This window comes from Hemiscyllium ocellatum, chromosome 10, assembly GCF_020745735.1.
Source record: "Hemiscyllium ocellatum isolate sHemOce1 chromosome 10, sHemOce1.pat.X.cur, whole genome shotgun sequence".
NCBI lineage: Eukaryota > Metazoa > Chordata > Chondrichthyes > Orectolobiformes > Hemiscylliidae > Hemiscyllium > Hemiscyllium ocellatum.
This window is the reverse complement of record NC_083410.1, coordinates 7,969,650-7,996,293: the sequence shown is the minus strand read 5'-3', so window position 1 is coordinate 7,996,293 and position 26,644 is coordinate 7,969,650. Positions and strand designations below refer to the sequence as shown.

Sequence of the window (26,644 nt, the reverse complement as noted above, 5' to 3'; positions counted from 1 at the left end):
AAACCACAAACCCCACCGAACAGGCAGTTAGTGGGGAAATGTGGTCAAACCTCAAACTCCACTGTACAGCCGGTTAGCGGGGAAATGTGGTCCAACCCCTAACCCCAAACCCCACCGTACAGCCGGTTAGTGGGGAAATGTGGTCAAACCCCAAACCCCAAACCCCACCGTACAGCCGGTTAGCAGGGAAATGTGGTCAAACCCCAAACCCCACCCTACAGCCAGTTAGCAGGGAAATGTGGGCAAACCACAAACCCCAAACCCCACCGTACAGCCAGTTAGCAGGGAAATGTGGTCAAACCTCAAACCCCACCGTACAGCCATTTAGCAGGGAAATGTGGTCAAACCCCAAACCCCACCGTACAGCCAGTTAGCAGGGAAATGTGGTCAAACCCCAAACCCCACCGTACAGCCAGTTAGCAGGGAAATGTGGTCAAACCTCAAACCCCACCGTACAGCCGGTTAGCAGGGAAATGTGGTCAAACCTCAAACCTCAAACCCCACCGTACAGCCAGTTAACAGGGAAATGTGGGCAAACCCCAAGCCCCAAACCCCACTGAACAGCCAGTTAGTGGGGAAATGTGGTCAAACCTCAAACCCCACCGTACAGCCAGTTAACAGGGAAATGTGGTCAAACCTCAAACCCCACCGTACAGCCAGTTAACAGGGAAATGTGGTCAAACCTCAAACCCCACCGTACAGCCAGTTAGCAGGGAAATGTGGTCAAATCCCAAACCCCACCGTACAGCCGGTTAGCAGGGAAATGTGGTCAAACCTCAAACCCCACCGTACAGCCAGTTAGCAGGGAAATGTGGTCAAACCTCAAACCCCACCGTACAGCCAGTTAGCAGCGAAATGTGTTCAAACCCCAAACCCCACCGTACAGCCGGTTAGCAGGGAAATGTGGTCAAACCTCAAACCCCACCGTACAGCCAGTTAGCGGGGAAATGTGGTCCACCCCCAAACCCCAAACCCCACCGTACAGCCGGTTAGCAGGGAAATATGGTCAAACCTCAAACCCCACCGTACAGCCATTTAGCGGGGAAATGTGGTCAAACCCCAAGCCCAAAACTCCACCGAACAGCCGGTTAGCAGGGAAATGTGGTCAAACCCAAAACCCCACCCTACAGCCAGTTAGCAGGGAAATGTGGGCAAACCCCAAACTCCAAACCCCACCGTACAGCCAGTTAGTGGGGAAATGTGGTCAAACCTCAAACCCCAAACCCCACCGTACAGCCAGTTAGCAGGGAAATGTGGTCAAACCTCAAACCTCAAACCCCACCGTACAGCCAGTTAGCAGGGAAATGTGGTCAAACCTCAAACCTCAAACCCCACCGTACAGCCAGTTAGCAGGGAAATGTGGTCAAACCTCAAACCTCAAACCTCAAACCCCACCGTACAGCCAGTTAGCAGGGAAATGTGGTCAAACCCCAAACCCCAAACCCCACCGTACAGCCAGTTAGCAGGGAAATGTGGTCAAACCCCAAACCCCACCGTACAGCCAGTTAGCAGGGAAATGTGGTCAAACCTCAAACCTCACCGTACAGCCAGTTAGCAGGGAAATGTGGTCAAACCCCAAACCCCAAACCCCACCGAACAGCCAGTTAGCTGCGAAATGTGGTCAAACCCCAAACCTCACCGTACAGCCAGTTAGCGGGGAAATGTGGTCAAACCTCAAACGCCACCGTACAGCCAGTTAGCAGCGAAATGTGGTCAAACCCCCAAACCCCACCGTACAGCCAGTGTGCAGGGAAATGTGGTCAAACCCCAAACCCCACTGTACAGCCGTTTAGCAGGGACATGTGGTCAAATCTCAAACCCCACCGTACAGCCATTTAGCGGGGAAATGTGGTCAAACCCCAAACCCCACCGTACAGCCGGTTAGCAGGGAAATGTGGGCAAACCCCAAACCCCAAACCCCACCGTACAGCCAGTTAGTGGGGAAATGTGGTCAAACCTCAAACCCCAAACCCCACCGTACAGCCAGTTAGCAGGGAAATGTGGTCAAACCTCAAACCTCAAACCCCACCGTACAGCCAGTTAGCAGGGAAATGTGGTCAAACCTCAAACCTCAAACCTCAAACTCCACCGTACAGCCAGTTAGCACGGAAATGTGGTCAAACCCCAAACCCCAAACCCCACCGTACAGCCAGTTAGCAGGGAAATGTGGTCAAACCCCAAACCCCACCGTACAGCCAGTTAGCAGGGAAATGTGGTCAAACCTCAAACCTCACCATACAGCCAGTTAGCAGGGAAATGTGGTCAAACCCCAAACCCCACCGAACAGCCAGTTAGTGGGGAAATGTGGTCCAACCCCAAACTTCAAACCCCACCGTACAGCCAGTTAGCGGGGAAAACCGGTCCAACCCCAAACCTCAAACCCCACCGTACAGCCTGTTAGCAGGGAAATGTGGTCAAACCCCAAACCCCACCGTACAGCCGGTTAGCAGGGAAATGTGGTCAAACCTCAAACCCCACCGTACAGCCAGTTAGCAGCGAAATGCGGTCAAACCCCAAACCCCATCGTACAGCTGGTTAGCGGGGAAATGTGGTCAAACCCCAAACACCAAACCCCACCGTACAGCCAGTGTGCAGGAAAATGTGGTCAAACCCCAAACCCCAAACCCCACCGTACAGCCAGTTAGCAGGGAAATGTGGTCAAACCCCAAACCCCACCGTACAGCCAGTTAGCAGGGAAATGTGGTGAAGCCTCAAACCCCACCGTACAGCCGGTTAGCAGGGAAATGTGGTCAAACCCCAAACCTCAAACCCCACCGTACAGCCAGGTAGCAGAGAAATGTGGTCAAACCCCAAACCCCACCGTACAGCCAGTTAGCAGGGAAATGTGGTCAAACCCCAAACCCCACCCTACAGCCAGTTAGCAGGGAAATGTGGTCAAACCCCAAACCCCACCGTACAACCAGTTAGCAGGGAAATGTGGGCATACCCCAAACCCCAAACCCCACCGTACAGCCAGTTAGCAGGGAAATGTGGTCAAACCCCAAACCCCACCGTACAGCCATTTAGCAGGGAAATGTGGTCAGACCCCAAACCCCACCGTACAGCCAGTTAGCAGGGAAATGTGGGCATACCCCAAACCCCAAACCCCACCGTACATCCAGTTAGCAGGGAAATGTGGGCAAACCCCAAACCCCACCGTACAGCCAGTGAGCAGGGAAATGTTGTCAAACCCCAAACCCCACCGTACAGCCAGAGAGCAGGGATATGTGGTCCAACCCCAAACCCCACCGTACAGCCAGTTAGCAGGGAAATGTGGGCAAACCCCAAACCCCACCGTACAGCCAGTGAGCAGGGAAATGTGGTCAAACCCCAAACCCCAAACCCCACCGTACAGCCAGTTAGCAGGGAAATGTGGTCAAACCCCAAACCCCACCGTACAGCCTGTTAGCAGGGAAATGAGGAATGACCCCAAGTCCCACCTTTCCATCACTATTTTAAATCTCATAGAATTATGGTCGCTGGCCCCTAACAGGGAAGGTGCAAACCTTGACCTACTCTTAGGAAATAAGGCAGGGCAGGTGACTGAGGTGTCAGGAGGGGAGCACTTTGGGGTCAGCGGCCATAATTCTATTAGATTTAAAATAGTGATGGAAAAGGATAGACCAGGTCTAAAAGTTGAAGTTCTAAATTGGAGAAAGGCCAATTTTGACAGTGTGAGGCAAGAACTTTCAATAGGAGTAAAGGGATGGTTGGATAATGGGAAGCCTTCAGAAATGAGATAACGACAATCCTGAGAAAGTATATTCCTGTCAGGGTGAAAGGAAAGGCTGGTAAGTATAGGGAATGCTGGATGACTAAAGAAATTGAGGGTATGGTTAAGAAAAAGAAGGAAGCATATGTAAGATATAGATAGGATAGATCGAGTGAATCCTTAGAAGAGTATAAAGGAAGTAGGAGTATACTTAAGAGGGAAATCAGGACGGCAAAAAGGTGACGTGAGATAGCTTTGGCAAATAGAATTAAGGAGAATCCAAAGGGTTTTTACAAATATATTAAGCACAAAAGGATAATTAGGGAGAGAATAGGGCCCCTCAAAGATCAGCAAGGCTGCCTTTGTATGGAGCCACAGAAAATGGGGGAGATACTAAATGAATATTTTGCATCAGTATTTACTGTGAACAAGGATATGGAAGATATAGACTGTAGGGAAATAGATGGTGACATCTTACAAAATGTCCAAATTACAGAGGAGGAAGTGCTGGATGTCTTGAAATGGGTAAAGGTGGATAAATCCCCAGGACCTGATCAGGTGTACCCCAGAACTCTGTGGGAAGCTAGGGAAGTGATTGTTGGGCCTCTTGCTGAGATATTTGTATCATCGATAGTCACAGGTGAGGTGCCAGAAGACTGGAGGTTGGTAAATGTGGAGGGTGGTAAGAACAAGCCAGGGAACTATAGAATCCTGAGGGACAGGATGTACATGTATTTGGAAAAGCAAGGACTAATTAGGGATCATCAAAATGGCTTTGTGCGTGGGAAATCATGTCTCACAAATGTGACTGAGTTTTTTGAAGAAGTAAAAAAGAGGATTGATGAGGGCGGAGTGGTAGATGTGATCTACATGGACTTCAATAAGGCATTCGATAAGGTTCTCCATGGGAGACTGATTAGCAAGGTTAGATCTCATGGAATACAGGGAGAACTAGCCATTTGGATACAGAACTGGCTAAAAGGTAGAAGACAGAGGGTGGTGGTGGAGGGCTGTTTTTCAGACTGGAGGCCTGTGACCAGTGGAGTGCCACAAGGATCGGTGCTAGGTCCTCTACTTTTTGTCATTTACATAAATGATTTGGATGTGAGCATAAGAGGTACAGTTAGTAAGTTTGCAGATGACACCAAAATTGGAGGCATTGTGGACAGAGAAGAGGGTTACCTCAGATTACAACAGGATCTTGAGCAGATGGGCCAATGGGCTGAGAAGTGGCAGATGGAGTTTAATTCAGATAAATGCGAGGTGCTACATTTTGGGAAAGCAAATCTTAGCAGGACTTATACACTTCATGGTAAGGTCCTAGGGAGTGTTGCTGAACAAAGAGACCTTGGGGTGCAGATTCATAGCTCCTTGAAAGTGGAGTCGCAGGTAGATAGGATAGTGAAGAAGGTGTTTAGTATGCTTTCTTTTATTGGTCAGAGCATTGAGTACAGGAGTTGGGTGGTCATGTTGCAGCTGTACAGGACATTGGTTAGGCTACTGTTGGAATATTGCATGCAATTCTGGTCTCCTTCCTATCGGAAAGATTTTGTGAAACTTGAAAGGGTTAAGAACAGTTTTACAAGGATGTTGCCAGGGTTGGATGATTTGAGCTATAGGGAGATACTGATCAGGTTGAGGCTGTTTTCCCTGGAGCATCGGAGGCTGAGGAGTGACCTTATAGAGGTGTACAAAATTATGAGGGGCATGGATCGGGTAAATAGGCAAAGTCTTTTCCCTGGCATGGGGGAGTCCAGAACTAGAGGGCATAGGTTAGGGTGAGAGGGAAAAGATATAAAAGAGACCTACGGGGCAACTTTTTCACACAGAGGGTGGTACGTGTATGGAATGAGCTGGCAGAGGAAGTAGCAGAGGCTGGTACAATTACAACATCTAAGAGGCATTTGGATGGGTCTATGAATAGGAAGGGTTTGGAGGGATATGGGCCGGGTGCTGGTAGGTGGGACTAGATTGGGTTGGGATATCTGGTCGACATGGACGGGTTGGATCAAAGGGTCTGTTTCCATGCTGTACATCTCTATGACTCTATGAACTCACTGAAGAGGAAACAGTAGACACAAACACAGACTCTGATCAAACAAACAATAAAACAGTGCATACTACCTAGATGCCCTGGTAAACCAACAAACGGCCTGCCCCTCTCACCTTCAGGCCACTCAAAGTCAGCCCGCCCCATGCCCTTTTGGCTAATACTCCCTTTCTTTTGTTTTCCTTTATTTTCTTACCCCTCCCCCCACACTACCACCTAGTTGCAGTAGTGAGTATTTAGTGCGTTAGTGTGAGTATCCCCTCACACTAACGCCTAACTGCGGTAATACTCCCTTTCTTGTCTTTTTTTAAATTAACCGCCTAACTGCAGTAGTGCTTATTTTTTCCCCAGCACCCATGGTGTGTGTGTGCAGGTGTGAGACACAGTGAGAGATACAAAGTGCACAAATCTTTATTCAATTTCCACCACCAGGAAGATAGGTAAACACCCGGGTGGCCAGTGACAGGCAGAGCCGTTCACCTCAAAGAGCAATGCTGTGTGATCAAAACAGTGAAGGGGAGGGCAGGGACTAAATCAAAATAGAGTTGGAGGGGGAAATAATGCACTCCACTCCCTGCGGCGCCCACCTCTCCCTGAACAACTCCAGGGTAATACTCCCTTTCTTTTTTTTTCCTTTTTTTTTCTTTTATTTTGTTTTCACACGTCTGCCTAACTGCGGTAGTGCTTATTTTCCCCCAGCACCCATGTTGTGTGTGTGCAGGTGTGAGACACAGTGAGAGACACAAGGTGCATGAATCCTTATTTAATTTCCACCACCAGGAAGAAAGGAAACACCCGAGTGGCCAGTGACAAACAGTGCCCTTACGCTCCTGTTTATTTTAATTTTTTTTCACAGTGAAAGACACAAAGTGTATAAATCTTTATTCAATTTCCACCACCAGGAAGATAGGAAAACACCCGGGTGGCCAGTGACAAGCAGTGCCCTTCACATTAAAAAGGGCAATGCTGTGTGATCAAACAGTGAAGGGGAGGGCAGGGACTAAATCAAAATAGAATTGGAGGGGGAAATGATGCACTCCACTCCCTGCGGCGCCCACCTCTCCCTGAACAACTCCAGGGTAATACTCCCTTTCTTTTTTTTTCCTTTTTTTTCTTTTTTGTTTTGTTTTCCACACTACCGCCTAACTGCGCTAGTGCTTATTTTCCCCCAGCACCCATGGTGTGTGTGTGTAGGTGTGAATACTCCCTTTCTTAACTCTTTTTTAAAAAAAAACACACCCAACAATTACATTATAATTATAATTACCATCATTAATAATAACTTTAATTATTATTTCCTGCCCAGGATTTATATATCATTTCCCTCTAACGCCTGCTCCTCTCCTTGCCCTCCCCACCCGGGGATATTATTTCCAGGTTTAATTTGATGGTTTATTTTTAAATCACTCTGTCGGTTATTTTCTGACGGGGCCCCGGATCAGACGCTGCCCCTGACTCCAGGAGAACAGGCAGCGGCGCTATATTGGTGTTAAAGGGGACAATACTCCCTTTCTTTTTTTTTCTTTTGTCAGCTTTTAATCTTTCACAAAAGTTAGTTACATTAATATTGAAATATTATTACACATAATTCAAAATAGTGTACAATCCAATATTTTAAATGGTCTTCTCATAGTTAACACTGGTGCTGTTAATTTCTTTTGTTGCCCGTTCCTGGCACCTCGAGTGTGCATTCTAAGGACACCTTGTGATGTCTAGCGCTGTTGTAATAGGCAGAGCAACATTCAGTGGAGACACTTTATAAAATACTCCCTTTCTTATCTGACAGCCAGGACTCCCTGATTGGACCAGATTACTAGCCCCAATCAGGAACTCCTATACTATGTGAGCAACCTGGCTGACCTCGTTACAATCACTTATCTCCTGAGGCTGCTTTTAATTGGATGCCTCTTGGCATCTAAGATTGTCAGCTGACTTCCTACCTGAGTAACCAATAAGAACATTGGATTCTGCAATGCCCAAAGGATCATCCTTGATCTCAGAGTTCATCTATATTAGATGAAAAATTGAATTTTGGGTTGTGCTCCTTAAGAAATATTCCTGATCTTATCTACTCCGTAACCATTCTCCTCTCAGATACTCAAAGATGATTAGTATGGAGCATTCATGTTATGATCCCACTTCTAACTAGACAAGTCCAACATTAAGATCTAACTTGAGAGACAATAATCATATTAAGAATACAATGCATAGAAGATCCAGGAGGAAGAAAATAAGCAGTAGGTTTCCAGGATTAAATAGGAATGTGAAAGGAATGCTCACAAACCTTTAATGTAAGAGAGGTGGGGGTGCTGCATTGTTAATAAAGGAGACCATCGCAGCAGTAATGAGATTAAAATCACACAACAGCAGGTTCTCGTCCAACAGTTTTATTTGAAAGCACCAGCGCTGCTCCTTCATCAGGTAGTTGTGGAACATGGCCATAAGACGCAGAATTTATATTATCCTCCTTCACAATCGCCTGTTGAAGGTGCAGCGCTCCGAAAGCTAGTGCTTCCAAATAAACCTGTCCGACTATAACCCGGTGTTGTGTGATTTTTAACTTTGTCCACCCCAGTCCAAAACCAGCACCTCCACATCATGAGGAAGGATCTCCTCACTGGGTCTTCAAATAAGGCCCTCTTGGTAAACCTGAGAAATAAAAAAAGGGGTGATTACTTTGCAGGGCTTATGCTACAGGCTTCCCAACAATCACAGGGTGATAGAGAAGTGGATATGTCAGCAAATCATGAAGAGGTGTGAGAGAAACAGAATTATAGTTGTAGGGGATTTTAACTTTGCTAATATAAACTGGGATCACCTCAGTATGAAAGAATTAGACAGGATGGAATTTTAAAAATATGTCTAGGAGGGCTTTTTGTGCCTGTGTATAGGTTGTCTACTACAGATGGAGCAATACTAGACATAATCCTAGGGAATGAAGCTGATCAAGTGGTTGAAATTTCAATGGGTAAGCATTTTAGAAATAGTGATCATAACTCTGTAAGTTTCAAAGCCATTATGGAAAGGGATAACTATAATTCAGAAGTGTTTAAATTTGGGGGAAGGCTGATTTCCCCAAATTTAAACACTCCTGAATTATAGTTATCCCTTTCCATAATGGCTTTGAAACTTACAGAGTTTCTGTTACACTTACAGTGGAAGGCTGGTCCGCAAGGTAAGAGCCCAGAGGATCCAAGGCAAGTTTGCAAACTGGATCCAAAATTGGCTTCCAAACAGGAGGCAAAGGGTGATGGTGGCGGGATGTTTATGTGATTGGAAGCCTGTGACCAATGGTTTGCCACAGGGATTGGTGCTGGGACCCTTGCTGTTTGTTATTTACATTAACGATTTGGGTGTGAATATAGAGAGGTTTGATTCGTAGGAAGTTTGTAGGAAAATTGGTGATAGTGAGATGGATGGTGTCTGGCTGCAGCCTGATAGTGATCCACTGGCAAATTGGGAAGAGCAATGGCAGATGGAATTCAATCCTGATAAATGTGAGGTGATACATTTTGGATGGTTTAATAAAGGAGGGATATACACAATGAATGGTAGGTCCCTAGCAATACTGAGGAACAAAGGGCCTTTTGTGTTTAAATCCATAGATTCCTGAAGGCATCAGCACAGGTAGACAGGGTAGACATGGAATGCTTGCCTTCATTAGCCAGGCAGAGAACATAGGAGTAAGGAAATCTTATTACAACTTTTGAGATGAATGCTTGAAATGCCAACATGATGGGCCACATGTTGGGAAATGGAATTGCAGTGGATAGATGCTTGTCAGTAAGAAGGGGAAGGTCAAGAGGTGTGGAGAGGAAACGTTTTGTCACCCTGAGGATACTGAGGGTCTGGAGTGTACTATCTGGGAGGGAAACATCACAACCATTAAAAAATACTTGAATGAGCACTTGAAATGAGCTAGCATTCAAGACTATGGGCCAAGTGCTGGAAAATAAAGGTGAGTGTAGATAATAGTACGTTCTTAAATGAGTCAGACTTGATGGGCTGAAGGCCAGCACTGTATGATTCCATGAAGACCAACTCAGAGACAATTGGCCAAGGGCTCTCTTTTCAAGATGTAATGCTCTATGACTCAATGACAGAAAAAAACTCTTCCCTGTATTGGTTACCTTTTACAACATAGTGAAAACAGACAACCAATTTGGACACTGAATATCCCCGAGAACAATCCATCAAATAAATGACCACATATGGGGTTAGAGTCTAGACCTGCCCAAATAGGCTGGGGCTGTTTTCCCAGGAGTGTCAGAAGCTGAGGGGTTTGTGACCTTATGGAGGTTTGTATAATCATGAGGGGCATGGATCGGGTAAATAACCAGCATCCTTACTCCAGAGCAGGGGAGTGCAAAACTAGAGGGTGTAAGTTTAAGGTGAGAGGGGAAAGATGTAAAAGGAACCTAAGGGATAATGTTTTGATGCTGGGGATGGGCGGGGGAGGGCAGGAATGTGCATGTGTGGAATGGGCTACCAGAGAGAGTGGGGGTGGGGTGGGGCTGGTACAATGACAATATTTAAAAGGCATTTGGATGGGGATATTAGGAAGAGTTTAGAGGGATATGGGCCAAGTGCTAGCAAATGGGACTGGACTAGGTTGGGATATCTGGTTGGCATGGACGAATTAGACCGAAAGCTCTGTTTCCGTGCTGGACATCTCTATGACGTTAAACCAGACTCAGGTATATAGTGGAACATGTTCTCATTATCAAAGTAAATGGGTGGATTTTATTCTGAAATTGTCCCTTGTAGTTTGAAGTGCACATACAACTCAGTTTGTGAACCTGGGTTTGTACCTGTCCCACGTTGGAATAGGGCTAGTTATTAATTGTATACTGAATGGAATAATTTCACCAGATTGACAGTGCACGGTCGTGATGAAAACTCCTGTTTTGTGACTGCAGGAGTGACTCAATCCACAGACGTAAATGTCACTGTTTCTTTCACGAAATACCAGCTGCAGACTCTCAGCTATCAGAAAATACTAAAGCCTCCACTCAACTTCACAGCCAGGGTAAGTACTCATCGAGACAGATCTACCCTCAGAGGTCCGATTGTGGCCAAGCCTGGGTGAGGGCCGGGAGGTGGGCTGGGGTGAGGCAATGCTTGCAGATAGTCAATTCACATTAACACACAATGATAAGTCTCCAGTCCACCAGGATCTTTTAAATTCTCTTTGGATCAGTGCCACCATCACCTTTGAGAAAGGAATTGATCTTGTCTTTGTTCGCTAGTCCAGCATGTATTATAATCCAAGCCTACATACCCTGAGATGGCAGCAGTTAGACTGTATCAAGAGCATTATTGTGTGCCCTGGATATACAAATGCTCTTCAAGCAGTTTATCCACCTTTGCTGCCCCATCGCTGCTGCTGTGCAATCCTTTTTGGCTGTTCTGTACACAGCAAGATCCCACAAAGAGCAAATACAATTCATGCCTATTTACCAGGGGGCTGCATGGTGGCTCAATGGTTTCCTCCTGCTGTCCAAAGCTGTACGGGTCAGATGGAATGGCTGTGCTAAATTGCCCATAATGTCCAAGGGATTTGCAGGCTGGGTGGATTAGCCATGGGAAATGCAAGGTTATAGGAATAGCAGAGGGGAGGGTGTGTGTCTGGGTAGGATGCTCTCTGAAGAGGGGCAGTGTAGACTTGATGGGCTGAATGGCCTACTTCTACACTTTAGGGATTTTATCTTTATCCTCATTTGAGAAAGCAGCCTTGATTAACCATCTCCTGCTGGACCGCTAAGTGTGGTGGTTGGGGAGGGGAATGGATTCTGCCAGGTTATGGGTGCTGGGTTCTGGTAGAAACCTATGAGCCCATAAGCGTACCGGTAAGAGCGTAGGGGAACCAAGGAATATGGGGAAAATGCAGGAAAATAAATGTGAGGAATGTTGGATCAGCCATGATCCTATTGAACTTTGGAGCAGACTCGAGGGGCTGAATGGCCTCCTCCTGTTCCTCTTTGTCATGGTTTTATGGCCTTATCTCATTGAGATAACCCGCTTTTGGTATTTAATTCACAAAAAGATTCATTGCCAGGAATGTTAGCTTCACTTAGTATCTCCCTTCAGTGAATCTGAGCATTCTGGTCATGTCAGCGGTGTTGCTGCATTTCTGTGCAACCATTGAGCGACTGAACGCTTCTCTTGTTAATTTTAAGGTCCATGTGACACGTGTTGATGACAAGAAACTGACACTGCAAGATAGAGAGAACATTCTCATTGTCCAAGTATCAGAGACCCAAAGACACCCGGTTGTAAATCCAACACTCAGCAGCAGCCTATTGGAACGTGTTGATATCACCAGCGCTTTATGGGAGACGTCCACACGCATCATCAATGTCACTGTTCCAGAGAGTGGATTGGCTACGCTTCAGTTTCCATTGTTGCCAAACACTGTGAACTTATGGATACAGGTAGAATCTGGACCCTCTTAAGTCATCTCCTGCACACACACACATTCACCACAGAACACACACACACACACACACTCTTACCATATAACACACGCACAGACACTGCAAACATATATGCTCACACACACATATTCAACACACGCACACACACCACATAACTCACACAAACACACACACACAAACACACACACACACCACAGAACACACACACTCACTTACCATATAACACACACTGCAAACATATATGCTCACACACACATATTTAACACACGCACACGCAACACACACCACATAACTCACACACACACAACCCATAACTCATACACACATCACATAGCTCACACACACACCCACTCATAATTCACATTCACACCCACACTCACACACCACACCACACCACACATACACATGCACATGCATGCACGCACACACACACAGCCATGCACACACACAACAAACAAATAAGCATGTGGACACACATTCAATACACGCACAACACACACACTCACCACACAACACACACTCTGCACAAGACACACACATGCCCACACATACACACACTCACACACACATCCATGCACTGACACACAACACAGACACAATGCACACATACAGGTATGCACACACACATACATGTGCATGAAAACACACACAAGCACACATGCACAACCACATACACAAACATGCAGATGCATGCACATGCACACGTGCACACATACACATGCACACATTCACAAACTCTCACTATCACTCATTGTCAAAGTCACAGTCATTGACACACAGTGGCTCTCTCTCGCATACACTTACTCATTCACACATAAACACACCATCACTTACAATCGAACTTGTTTATACAATTTCACTCATTCATTCATACTCTTACTCTCTCTCACTCATTTACATTCTCGCTCACACTCACTGTCACACACATTCACTCACACACTCTCATTTACACATACTCTCACTCATTCGCATATATTACACTCACTCTCACACACACTCTTACACACACACACACGTTCTCATTTGCTTTAGACTTTTATCTTTCACTCACCCTCACTCTCACTCACACTCAGTTTCACTAACTCATATCGTTTCTCTCTCACTCACTCTCAATCTTTTCCCATTCCAGTTTGACATGGGCTCTGGGCGGGCTGGTGCTGCTGGACCGGTGGGAGTGATGTTGGGTGCTGGGGGGTATTCTGCTCCGTTGGGAATGCCGAGATCTGGTGGTAAATCCATGATAGCATTGTGGGGGGGGGGAGCATGGTAGCAGTGGGTGGGAATGTCCTGGTAAGTCCGTAGGTTAGCATGAGTGGGAATAAACTGGTGTGCATGTGTTAGTGTGATATATATCCACACATCAACATTACTGAATAACACTACAGGTCAATCAGTGTCAAAGGAACAACTCAATTTGGCCAAAAGCCAATCAGTTCAAATAAAGGATGATATGCTCAATATTTCCTTATCCACAGTTGCTCAATTTGATATATATTTTTACACGCACAAATTCCCACTCACACATTCAGTCTCGCTCACTCATACAAATTCTCATAAACACACACTCATCCTTTCACTCACACTCATGCAGACTAACACACACACTCATATTCACATACACTCTCAAACACACACTCATTCATACACTATTGTTCACTCATACACATTGTCACAAACTTACCCTGTCGCTCACACACTTTCACACACACTCACGTGTTCACACACACTTAAATAGGGTCACACATTCAACGTTTGGGAGAAGATTTGTAGCTCGGGTGCTCGTTGTTGTGGTTCTGTTCGCCGAGCTGGGAATTTGTGTTGCAGATGTTTCGTCCCCTGTCTAGGTGACATCCTCAGTGCTTGGGAGCCTCCTGTGAAGCACTTCTGTGATCTTTCCTCTGGCATTTATAGTGGTTTGAATCTGCCGCTTCCGGTTGTCAGTTCGAGCTGTCAGCTGCAGTGGCCGGTATATTGCAGTGGACAGCTGGAACTGACAACTGGAAGCGGCAGGTACAAATCACTATAAATGCAGAGGAATCATCACAGAAGCGCTTCACAGGAGGCTCCCAAGCACTGAGGATGTCACCTAGACAGGGGACGAAACGTTTGCAACACAAATTCCCAGCTCGGCGAACAGAACCACAACAGGGTCTCACATTCTCACTCACTTATACTCAGCCTCACAGGGACTGGGTTTAAATTCAGTTAATAAATTAAATTCTTAGTCAAAATTAACCTAGTTCACTAATGATCTGTTCCTATCTGGCCTGGCAGACCAGTGCCTCCAGACATGTAACAATGTAATTGCTTATAATTGCCCTCTGATATGACTTGACAACGTGGGGTCAAATGGATAACCAATGCTGACCATACCAGTATTTTAATTATCGTCAAGTGTAATATTCCTCACATATGTCAGTCCATGAATTTATGTCAGTTGAGAATAAAGCAGCATTAGAGGAATTTGGGGATCGTAGAAACAGCTGGGGCATGTGGATAAATGCAGGGGATACTCACTTTGTCGCTAAAATTCCCAACAGATGCAATTTGTGAAAACTGTGGAACATATTTCAGTGAGCACTAATGACCGGTTTTACAGGAGACCCGTTATCCAACTTCAAACTGAGAGTCCTGTTCTCAAGGTAATGATCAGAGAGAAATTCATCCAATTATTCTCCACATCTTGATTTTAAAGTGCATTGACGAGCTGTGTTTACCTCTAGGTGGGGCTGCCATTCCAAGTCTCCATTGAAAGCTCAGAGTTATTGAATGAGACAACGTATCAGGTATCTTATTCCGTGACCTATCATTTAAAAGGAAAGGTTCATTTATGCAGCACAGTGTTGTACTTTTCAGTGCAATGCATTTGCCAACACAGGCTGGCAACACCAAACAGCAATAGGAGACGGTCAATCAGTTAACAGCCAACTGGTGCAGGGTGAATCAGATCAATAACCAAAACAGCAGGTCTGGCAGCAACTGTGGAGAGAGAGAAAAACAGAGTGAATGTTTTGGGTCCGGTGACTCTTCATCAGAGCTGAGAGCAACTATGAAAACGTGGTGTTTATAGTGAAGATTGAATTGTGGTTGGGGTGGGAGTGAAGTAGATAGGTAGAGACAGAGAGAGAAAGAGAGAGACAGAGAGATGAAAGCGGTAGGCAGACAGACAATGGGATTATTGATAAGTAAGACAGGACAGAGGAATAAATGATAATGACAGCTAAGAACTGGAGATAATGGGTAGGCTGAAGAAGAGTTACTGGATCCAAAACATTCTTTGTGTTTCTTTCTCCACAGATGCTGCCGTACCTGCTCAGTTACTTCAGCAACTTCTGTTTTTGTTCCACATAGTAGATTTAGATTTATTGTCACATCTATATAAAAACTGCAAGGAAAAGGATTTTACTGGTGTGATATGTGCAAAGTGTGACCACCAGCACCAGCTCGAAACACTGAATTTCATGCAAGACTTTTCTTAATAGAGTTCATCTTTCCATCTCCTTCTTGCTCGTCCTCTGCTGCTCCTCCAGTTGCTGCTTGACATCTACTGGGCTCTCTGTAACAGGCTCTGGGGTCTCTGTAACAGGCTCTGGGGTCTCTGTAACAGACTCTGGGATCTCTGTAACAGACTCTGGTGTCTCTGTAACAGGCTCTGGGATCTCTGTAACAGACTCTGGGGTCTCTGTAACAGACTCTGGGGTCTCTGTAACAGGCTCTGGGGTCTCTGTAACAGGCTCCAGGGTCTCTGTAACAGGCTCCAGGGTCTCTGTAACAGGCTCCGGGGTCTCTGTAACAGGCTCTGGGGTCTCTGTAACAGACTCCGGGGTCTCTGTAACAGGCTCCGGGGTCTCTGTAACAGGCTCCGGGGTCTCTGTAACAGACTCTGGGGTCTCTGTAACAGGCTCCGGGGTCTCTGTAACAGGCTCCGGGGTCTCTGTAACAGGCTCTGGGGTCTCTGTAACAGGCTCCGGGGTCTCTGTAACAGGCTCCAGGGTCTCTGTAACGGGCTCCGGGGTCTCTGTAACAGACTCTGGGGTCTCTGTAACAGGCTCCAGGGTCTCTATAACAGGTAAAAAATGAGGTCTGCAGATGCTGGAGATCACAGCTGCAAATGTGTTGCTGGTCAAAGCACAGCAGGCCAGGCAGCATCTCAGGAATAGAGAATTCGACGTTTCGAGCATAAGCCCTTCATCAGGAATAAGGAATGTAGTTCGGAGTCCGTGTGGGATCAGTCGGTTCCGTAGGCAGGTGCTGAGGAAGGAGATGTGGCTGTGGTAACGAGTCTGTTTGAGAACGTGGCTGAAGAGTTTCTGTGCAGAGGAGATGACCTGGGGGGTGCAGTGAGAGGGACTCACTGAAACCCTTGTAGAGGGAGGAAGAGAGCTTCTTCAAGGAAGGCATCCTTGTAAGAGGAGTCGCAGTAGGTTAAAATCTTCGAGTAAAAAATGAGGTCTGCAGATGCTGGAGATCACAGCTGCAAATGTGTTGCTGGTCAAAGCACAGCAGGCCAGGCAGCATCTCAGGAATAGAGAATTCGACGTTTCGAGCATAAGCCCTTCATCAGGAATAAGCCCTTATTCCTGATGAAGGGCTTATGCTCGAAACGTCGAATTCTCTAGTCTCTATAACAGGTTCCAATGTCTGTGTAATAGGCTCTGGGGTCTCTGTAACAGACTCCAGGGTCTCTGTAACAGGCCCTGGGATCTCTGTAACAGGTTGCAATGTCTCTATAACAGGCTCTGGGGTCTCTGTAACAGGCTCCGGGGTCTCTGTAACAGGCAGCAGGTCTCTGTAACAGGCTCTGGGGTCTCTGTAACAGGCTCAGGGGTCTCTGTAACAGGCTCCAGGGTCACTCTAACAGGTTCCAGGGTCTCTGTAACAGGATCTGGGGTCTCTGTAATAGGCTCTGGGGTCTCTGTAATAGGCTCCAGGGTATCTGTAACAGGCTCCAGGGTATCTGTAACAGGTTCCAATGTCTGTGTAATAGGCTCTGGGGTCTCTGTAACAGACTCTGGGGTCTCTGTAACAGATTCCGATTCTCTGTAACAGGCCTCAGGGTCTCTGTAACAGGCCCTGGGATCTCTGTAATAGGTTGCAATGTCTCTATAACAGGCTCTGGGGTCTCTATAACAGGCTCTGGCGTCTCTGTAACAGGCTCTGTGGTCTCTGTAACAGGTTCCAGGGTCTCTGTAACAGGCTCCAGGGTCTCTGTAACAGTCCCTGGGGTCTCTGTAACAGGCTCCGAGGTCTCTGTAACAGGTTCCAGGGTCTCTGTAACAGGCTCTGGGGTCTCTGTAACAGTCCCTGGGGTCTCTGTAACAGGCTCCGGGGTCTCTATAACAGTTTCCAGGGTCTCTGTAACATGTTCCAGGGTCTCTGTAACAGTTTCCAGGGACTCTGTAACAGGCTCTGAGGTCTCTGTAACAATGATGAAAGAATAAAGAAAATTACAGCACAGGAATGAGCCCTTTGGCCCTCCAAGCCTGCACTGATCCTGATCCTTTATCTAAACCTTTCACCTGCTTTCTCAGGATCTGTATCCCTCTGCTCTCTGCCCATTCATGTACCTGTCTAGGTACATCATAAATGACACTATCGTGCCTGCCTCTACCACTTCCACTGGCAACGCTACCCACCACCCTCTGCTTAAAGAACTTTCTGTGCATATTTCCCTTAAACTTTTCCCCTCCCATCTTCAACTCGTGGCCCTTCGTCATTGAGTCCCCCACTCTGCGAATAAGCTTCTTGCTATCCACCCTGTCTATACCCCTCATGATTTTGTAGATTCCAATCAGGTCCCCCCTTCAATGTCTGTCTTTCTAATGAAAAAATCCTCATCTACTCAACCTCTTTTCATAGAGAGCACCCTCCATACCAGGCAACATCTTGGTGAACCACCTCTGTACCCTCTCCATAGCATTCACATCTTTTTGGTAATGTGACAACTAGTATGGATCTGAACACCCAGATCCCTCTGTGCATTAAATTCCCCAGGAATGTGCAAACTCCACACAGTCAAACACCTGAGTCAGGAATTAAATCAGGGTCTCTGGCACGGTAAGGCAGCAGTGCTGACCACCGTGCCGCTCACAAAACCGAGAGTTTTAATTTGAGTTAGTAGTTAATTTGGAGTTGTAGGGAGGTTGGGGAGATGTGGTGGGAGCGGTAGTTTTTTTAAATTACTTTTTCGGGTTGCCTATAAAACACACGCTCTAGGCGAGGCTCAAACTCACAACCTCAGCATGGCTCACTCTGTGGTGTCACATAAGCACCGTGCACTAACCAATTGCACCACTGGAGCTCTTAGGGCCCTCTATTTCACACTCGCTGTTGGGAAGCCTGTACTACAGCCACAACATTGTTATCACACCCTTCCTATTTCTGAGTTCTGCCCACAATGCATCCCTGCTCGAGTCCTCTGTAGTGCCCTCCTTCAGCACAGCTGTGATATCTCTCTGACCAGTAATGCAAATCCTCCACCTCTTTTACGTCCCTCCCTATCCCGCCTGAAGCATCTATATCCTGGGATATTTAGTTGTCAGTCTTGGTCTTCCCTCAAATAAGCGTCAGTCATAGCAATAACGAGCTCCATGGTCTCTGTAACTGTCTCCAGGGTCTCTGTAACGGGCTCTAGGGTCTCTGCAATGGGTTCTGGGGTCTCTGTAAGAGGCTCTGGGGTCTCTATGACAGATCCCGGGGTCTCTGTCAGGGTCTACAGGGTCTCTGTTACTGGCTCGGAAGTATCTGTAACAGGGCCTAGGGTCTCTGTAACAGACTCCAGGGTCTCTGTAGCAGACTCCGGGGTCTCTGTAACAGGCCCTGGGGTCTCTGTAACAGACTCCGGGATCTTTGTAACAGGCTTTGGGGTCTCTTTAACAGATTCTGTTGTCTCTGTAATGGGCTTCTGGGTCTCTGTAATGTGTTCCGGGGTCTTTGTAACGGGTTCTGGGGTCTCTGTAACAGGCTCTGGGGTCTCTGTAACAGGCTCTGGGGTCTCTGTAACAGACTCTGGGGTCTTTGTAACAGGCTCCGGGGTCTCTGCAACAGGCGCTGTGGTCTCTGTAACAGGCTCCAGGGTCTCTCTAAGAGGCTCGGGTGTCTCTATTACAGATCCCGGGGTCTCTGTCAGGGTCTACAGTGTCTCTGTTACAGGCTCTGAAGTCTCTGTAATGGGTTCTGGGGTATCTGTAACAGGGCCTAGAGTCTCTGTTTCAGACCCGGGGTCTTTGTTACAGACTCTGGGGTCTCTGTAACAGGCCTCAGGATCACTGTTACATTTCCGGGGTCTCTGTAACAGGCTCTGGGGTCTCTGTAACAGACTCGGGGGTCTCTGTAACAGGCTCTGAGGTCTCTGTAATGGGCTCCCGGGTCTCTGTAATGGGTTCCGGGTATTTGTAACGGGTTCTGGGATCTCTGTAACAGACTCCAGGGTCTCTGTAACAGGGTCTGGGGTAACAAAGACTACTCTTGTCTTTGTCCGTGCGTATTCTAAAATTTACGGAATTGTAATCACTATTCCCAAAGTAAGCCCCTACTGAACTTTCAACCACCTGGCCGGGCTCATTCCCTAACACCAGGTCCAGTGTGGCCCCTTCCCAATTTGGACTATTTACATACTGCTCTAGAAAACCTTCCTGGAGGGTCCTTACAAATTCTGCTCCGTCTAGATCTATCACACTAAGTGAATCCCAGTCAATGTTGGGAAAATTATAATTGCCCATCACCACCACCACCACCACCCTGTTGCTTCTACATCTTTCCATGATCTGATTATATGAGATTACTTACAGTGTGGAAACAGGCCCTTTGGCCCAACAAGTCCACACTGACCCACAATCCACTCATTCCCTTACACCTAACACCACGGGCAATTTAGCTTGGCCAATTCACCGAACTTGCACGTCTTTGGACTGTGGGAGGAAACCCACACAGACACAGGGAGAATGTACAATCTCCACACAGATAGTTGCCTGAGTTAGGAATTGAATGTGGGTCTCTGGCGCTGGGAGGCAGCAGAGGTAACCACTGTGCCGCTCACAAAACACAGGTTTTTAGTTTGAGTTAGTAGTTAATTTGGAGTTGGAGGGAGGGAGTGATGTTTTCTTTAATGACTTCTTCGGGTTGCCTATAAAGCGTGCGCTCTAGGTGAGGCTTGAACTCACAACCATTGCATAGCTCACTCTGCACTGTCATATAAGTACCACACGCTAACCTATTGCACCACTGGAGCACTTAGATCCCGCTCTCTCATACTTACTGTTGGGAGGTCTGTACTACAGCCACAACATTGTTTTCGCACCCTTCCTATTTCTGAGTTCTGCCCACAATGCATCCCTGCTTGTGTCCTCTGTAGTGTCCTCTGTAGTGTCCTCCTTCAGCACAGCTGTGATATCTCTCTGACCAGTAATGCAACTCCTCCACCCCTTTTACATCCCTCCCTAACCCGCCTGAAGCATCTAGATCCTGGGATATTTAGTTGTCAGTCTTGGTCTTCCCTCAAATAAGTGTCAGTCACAGCAATAACAGGCTCCAGGGTCTCTGTAACTGTCTCCAGGGTCTCTGTAACTGTCTTCAGGGTCTCTGTAACCGGCACTGGGCTCTCTACAGTGGGCTCTGGGGTCTCTGTAAGAGGCTCTGGGGTCTCTATTACAGATCCCGGGGTCTCTGTAAGGGTCTACAGGGTCTCTGTTACACGCTCTGAAGTCTCTGTAACAGGGCCTAGGGTCTCTGTAACAGACTCCAGCAGTCTCTGTAACAGACTCTGGGGTCTCTGTGACAGGCCCCAGGGTCAATGTTACATTTCCGGGATAGCTGTAACAGGCTCTGTCATCTCTGTACCAGACACCTGGGCCTCTAACAGGTTCAAGGCTCTCTGTAACAGACTCCGGGATCTTTGAAACGGGCTCTGGGGTCTCTGTAACAGGCTCTGGAGACTTTTTAAGAGGCTCTGGGGTCTCTGTAACAGGTTCAAGGATTTCTATAACAGGTTACAGGGTCTCTGTAACAGGCTCCGAGGTCTCTGTAACAACGAGTATTCTAAATTGTAATCACTATTCCCAAAGTAAGCCCCTACTGAAATTTCAACCACCTGGCCGGGCTCATTCCCTAACACCAGGTCCAGTGTGGCCCCTTCCCGATTTGGACTATTTACATACTGCTCTAGAAAACCTTCCTGGAGGGTCCTTACGAATTCTGCTCTGTCTAGATCAATAACACAAAATGAATCCCAGTCAATGTTGGGATAAGTTTAATCTCCCACCACCCTGTTGCTTCTACATCTTTCCATGATCTGATTACATTAGATTACTTACAGTGTGGAAACAGGCCCTTTGGCCCAACAAGTCCACACTGACCCGCAAGCCACCCATTCCCCTACATTTGTCCAACACAACGGGCAATTTAGCTTGGCCAACTCACCTAACCGGCACATCTTTGGACTGTGGGAGGAAACTGGAGCACCCGGAGGAAACCCACACAGACACGGGGAGAATGTGCAAACTCCACGCAGTCAGTTGCCTGAGGCGGGAATTGTACCTGGGTCTTTAGCGTTGTGAGGTAGCAGGGCAAACCACTGTGCCACTCACAAAACAGTGGGTTTTAATTTGAGTTAGTAGTTAATTTGGAGTTGGAGGGAAGGAAGAGGTGGAAGCGGATTTTTTTTAAATTGCCTTTTCGGGTTGCCTATAAAACACATGCTCTAGGTGAGGCTCGAACTCACAACCAAGGCATGGCTCACTCTGTACTGTCATATAAGTACCACGTGCTAACCGATTGCACCACTGGAGCTCTGCAGTCCCTTCATCTCACACTTGCTGTTGGGAGGCCTGTACTACAGCCACAACATTGTTACGGCACCCTTCCTATTTCTGAGTTCTGTTCAGAATGCATCCCTGCTTGAGTCCTCTGTAGTGCACTCCTTCAGCACAGCTGTGATATCTCTCTGACCAGTAATACAACTCCTCTACCCCTTTTACGTCCCTCCCTATCCCGCCTGAAGCATCTATATCCTGGGATGTTTAGTTGTCAGTCTTGCTCTTCCCTCAACCATGTGACCGTCATAGCAATAACAGGCTCCAGTGTCTCTGTAGCTGTCACCAGGGTCTCTGTAACGGGCTCTGGGGTCACTGCAATGGGCTCTGGGGTCTCTGTAAGAGGCTCTGGGGTCTCTATTACAGATCCCGGGGTCTCTGTCAGGGTCGACAGGGTCTCTGCGACTTGCTTGGAAGTCTCTGTAATGGGTTCTGGGGTATCTGTAACAGGGCCTAGGGTCTCTGTAACAGACTCCAGGGGCTCTGTAACAGACTCTGGGGTCTCTGTAACAGGCCCCAGGGTCACTGTTACATTTCTGGGGTGTCTGTAACAGGCTCTGGGGTCTCTGTAACAGGCTTTGGGGTCTGTGTAACAGACTCTGGTGTCTCTGTAATGGGCTTCTGGGTCTCTGTAATGGGTTCCGGGGTCTTTCTAACGGATTCTTGGGTCTCTGTAACAGGCTCCGGGGTCTCTGTAACAGGCTTTGGGGTCTGTGTAACAGACTCTGGTGTCTCTGTAATGGGCTTCTGGGTCTCTGTAATGGGTTCCGGGGTCTTTCTAACGGATTCTGGGGTCTCTGTAACAGGCTCCGGGGTCTCTGTAACAGACCCGGGGTCTCTGTAACAGGCTCTGGGGTCTCTGTAACAGACTCCAGGGTCTCTGCAATGGGCTCTGGGGTCTCTGTAAGAGGCTCTGGGGTCTCTATTACAGATCCCGGGGTCTCTGTCAGGGTCTACAGGGTCTCTGCGACTTGCTTGGAAGTCTCTGTAATGGGTTCTGGGGTATCTGTAACAGGGCCTAGGGTCTCTGTAACAGACTCCAGGGGCTCTGTAACAGACTCTGGGGTCTCTGTAACAGGCCCCAGGGTCACTGTTACATTTCTGGGGTGTCTGTAACAGGCTCTGGGGTCTCTGTAACAGGCTTTGGGGTCTGTGTAACAGACTCTGGTGTCTCTGTAATGGGCTTCTGGGTCTCTGTAATGGGTTCCGGGGTCTTTCTAACGGATTCTGGGGTCTCTGTAACAGGCTCCGGGGTCTCTGTAACAGACCCGGGGTCTCTGTAACAGGCTCTGGGGTCTCTGTAACAGACTCCAGGGTCTCTGTAACGGGCTTTGGGTTCTCTGCAATGGGCTCTGGGGTCTCTGTAAGAGGCTCTGGGGTCTCTATTACAGATCCCGAGGTCTCTGTCAGGGTCTACAGGGTCTCTGTTACAGGCTCTGACGTCTCTGTAATGGGTTCTGGGGTATCTGTAACAGGGCCTAGAGTCTCTGTAACAGACTCCGGGGTCTCTGTAACAGACTCCAGGGTCTCTATAACAGACTCTGGGGTCTCTGTAACAGACTCCAGGGTCACTGTTACATTTCTGTGGTCTCTGGAACAGACTCTGGGGTCTATGTAACAGGGCCTAGGGTTTCTGTAACAGACTCCGGTGTCTCTGTAACAGGCTTTGGGTCTCTGTAATGGGTTCCGGGGTCTTTCTAACGGATTCTGGGGTCTCTGTAACAGGCTCCAGGGTCACTGTTACATTTCTGGGGTCTCTGTAACAGGCTCTGGGGTCTCTGTAACAGGCTCTGGGGTCCTATAACAGGTTCCATGCTCTCTATAACAGGTTCCAGGGTCTCTATAACATGTTCCTGGGTCTCTGTAACAGATTCAAGGGTCTCTGTAACAGATTCAAGGGTCTCTGTAACAGGCTCTGGGATCTCTGTAACAGTCCCTGTGGTCTCTGTAACAGACTCTGGGATTTCTATAACAGGTTCCAGGGTCTCTGTAACAGGTTCCAGGGTGTCTGTAACAGGCTCCGACGTCTCTGTAACAACGAGTATTCTAAATTGTAATCACTATTCCCAAAGTAAGCCCCTACTGAAATTTCAACCACCTGGCCGGGCTCATTCCCTAACACCAGGTCCAGTGTGGCCCCTTCCCGATTTGGACTATTTACATACTGCTCTAGAAAACCTTCCTGGAGGGTCCTTACAAATTCTGCTCTGTCTAGATCAATAACACAAAATGAATCCCGGTCAATGTTGGGATAAGTTTAATCTCCCACCACCCTGTTGCTTCTACATCTTTCCATGATCTGATTACATGAGATTACTTACAGTGTGGAAACAGGCCCTTTGGCCCAACAAATCCACACTGACCCGCAAGCCACCCATTCCCCTACATTTGTCCAACACAACGGGCAATTTAGCTTGGCCAACTCACCTAACCGGCACATCTTTGGACTGTGGGAGGAAACTGGAGGACCTGGGGGAAACCCACACAGACACGGGGAGAACGTGCAAACTCCACGCAGTCAGTCACCTGAGTCGGGAATTGAACCCGGGTCTTTAGCGCTGTGAGGCAGCAGTGCCGGCCACTGTGCCGCTCACAAAACAGCGGGTTTTAATTTGAGTTAGTAGTTAATTTGGAGTTGGAGGGAAGGAAGTGGTGGGAGCAGTGATTTTTTTAAATTGCCTTTTCGGGTTGCCTATAAAACACGTGCTCCAGGTGAGGCTTGAACTCACAACCTCGGCATGGCTCACTCTGTACTATCATATAAGTACCACATGCTAACCGATTGCGCCACTGGAGCTCTGGGCTCCCTTTGTTTCACATTCGCTGTTGGGAGGCCTGTACTACAGCCACAACATTGTTACGGCACCCTTCCTATTTCTGAGTTCTGCCCACAATGCATCCCTGCTCGAGTCCTCTGTAGTGCCCTCCTTCAGCACAGCTGTGATATCTCTCTGACCAGTAATGCAACTCCTCCACCCCTTTTACATCCCTCCCTCAATCTTGCTCTTCCCTCAACCAAGTGTCAGTCATAGCAATAACGGGCTCCAGGTCTCTGTTACTGTCTCCAGGGTCTCTGTAACGGGTTCTGGGGTCTCTGCAATGGGTTCTGGGGTCTCTGTAAGAGGCTCTGGGGTCTCTATGACAGATCCCGGGGTCTCTGTCAGGGTCTACAGGGTCTCTGTTACTGGCTCGGAAGTATCTGTAACAGGGCCTAGGGTCTCTGTAACAGACTCCAGGGTCTCTGTAGCAGACTCCGGGGTCTCTGTAACAGACTCTGAGGTCTCTGTAACAGACTCCGGGATCTTTGTAACAGGCTTTGGGGTCTCTTTAATAGATTCTGCTGTCTCTGTAATGGGCTTCTGGGTCTCTGTAATGTGTTCCGGGGTCTTTGTAACGGGTTCTGGGGTCTCTGTAACAGACTCTGGGGTCTTTGTAACAGGCTCCGGGGTCTCTGCAACAGGCGCTGTGGTCTCTGTAACAGGCTCCAGGGTCTCTCTAAGAGGCTCGGGTGTCTCTATTACAGATCCCGGGGTCTCTGTCAGGGTCTACAGTGTCTCTGTTACAGGCTCTGAAGTCTCTGTAATGGGTTCTGGGGTATCTGTAACAGGGCCTAGAGTCTCTGTTTCAGACCCGGGGTCTTTGTTACAGACTCTGGGGTCTCTGTAACAGGCCTCAGGATCACTGTTACATTTCCGGGGTCTCTGTAACAGGCTCTGGGGTCTCTGTAACAGGCTCCGGGGTCTCTGTAACAGGCTCTGGGGTCTCTGTAACAGACTCCGGGGTCTCTGTAACAGGCTCTGAGGTCTCTGTAACAGGCTCTGAGGTCTCTGTAATGGGCTCCCGGGTCTCTGTAATGGGTTCCGGGTATTTGTAACGGGTTCTGGGATCTCTGTAACAGACTCCAGGGTCTCTGTAACAGGGTCTGGGGTAACAAAGACTACTCTTGTCTTTGTCCGTGCGTATTCTAAAATTTACGGAATTACATAGAACATAGAACATAGAACATAGAAAGATACAACGCAGTACAGGCCCTTCGGCCCTCGATGTTGCGCCGACCGAATCCTACCTAACCTACACTAGCCCAATAACTTTCAAATGCCTAAGCAATGCCCGCTTAAATGACCATAAAGAAGGAGAGTTCACCCCTGCTACTGGCAGGGCATTCCATGAACTCACAACCCGCTGTGTAAAGAATCTACCCCTAACATCTGTCCTATACCTACCACCCCTTAATTTAAAGCTGTGTCCCCTAGTAACACCTGACTCCATTAGCGGTAAAAGGTTCTCACTGTCAACCCTATCTAAACCCCTAATCATCTTATACACCTCTATCAAATCTCCCCTAAACCTTCTCTTCTCCAATGAGAACAGCCCCAAGTGCCTCAGCCTTTCCTCATAAGATTTTCCTACCATTCCAGGCAACATCCTGGTAAACCTCCTCTGCACTCGTTCCAATGCCTCCACATCCTTCCTATAGTATGGCGACCAAAACTGCACACAATACTCCAGATGAGGCCGCACCAGAGTCTTATACAGTTGCAACATGACCTCAGGACTCCGGAACTCAATTCCTCTACCAATAAAGCCCAGTACACCATATGCCTTCCTCACAGCACTATTTACCTGGGTGGCAACT

General features: G+C 47.7%; 1 protein-coding gene and 2 non-coding genes across 3 annotated transcripts in view; 1 reads left to right on the top strand and 2 right to left on the bottom strand.

Moving 5' to 3' along the window:
• Window positions 1–26,644, top strand: part of cd109 (CD109 molecule) — a 166,157-nt gene that overhangs the window by 33,725 nt on the left and 105,788 nt on the right. Inside the window, exons 10-13 of the mRNA XM_060830700.1 lie at window positions 10,682–10,791; window positions 11,942–12,196; window positions 14,740–14,841; window positions 14,923–14,985. Of these exons, the coding sequence (XP_060686683.1) occupies window positions 10,682–10,791; window positions 11,942–12,196; window positions 14,740–14,841; window positions 14,923–14,985 (530 nt within the window). The remainder of the gene's footprint in view (window positions 1–10,681; window positions 10,792–11,941; window positions 12,197–14,739; window positions 14,842–14,922; window positions 14,986–26,644) is intronic.
• Window positions 21,893–21,985, bottom strand: trnai-uau (transfer RNA isoleucine (anticodon UAU)). Its single transcript is given in 2 exon segments — window positions 21,893–21,928; window positions 21,948–21,985. It is a non-coding gene; the product is annotated as a tRNA-Ile (tRNA).
• trnai-uau (transfer RNA isoleucine (anticodon UAU)) lies at window positions 24,713–24,805 on the bottom strand. Its single transcript is given in 2 exon segments — window positions 24,713–24,748; window positions 24,768–24,805. It is a non-coding gene; the product is annotated as a tRNA-Ile (tRNA).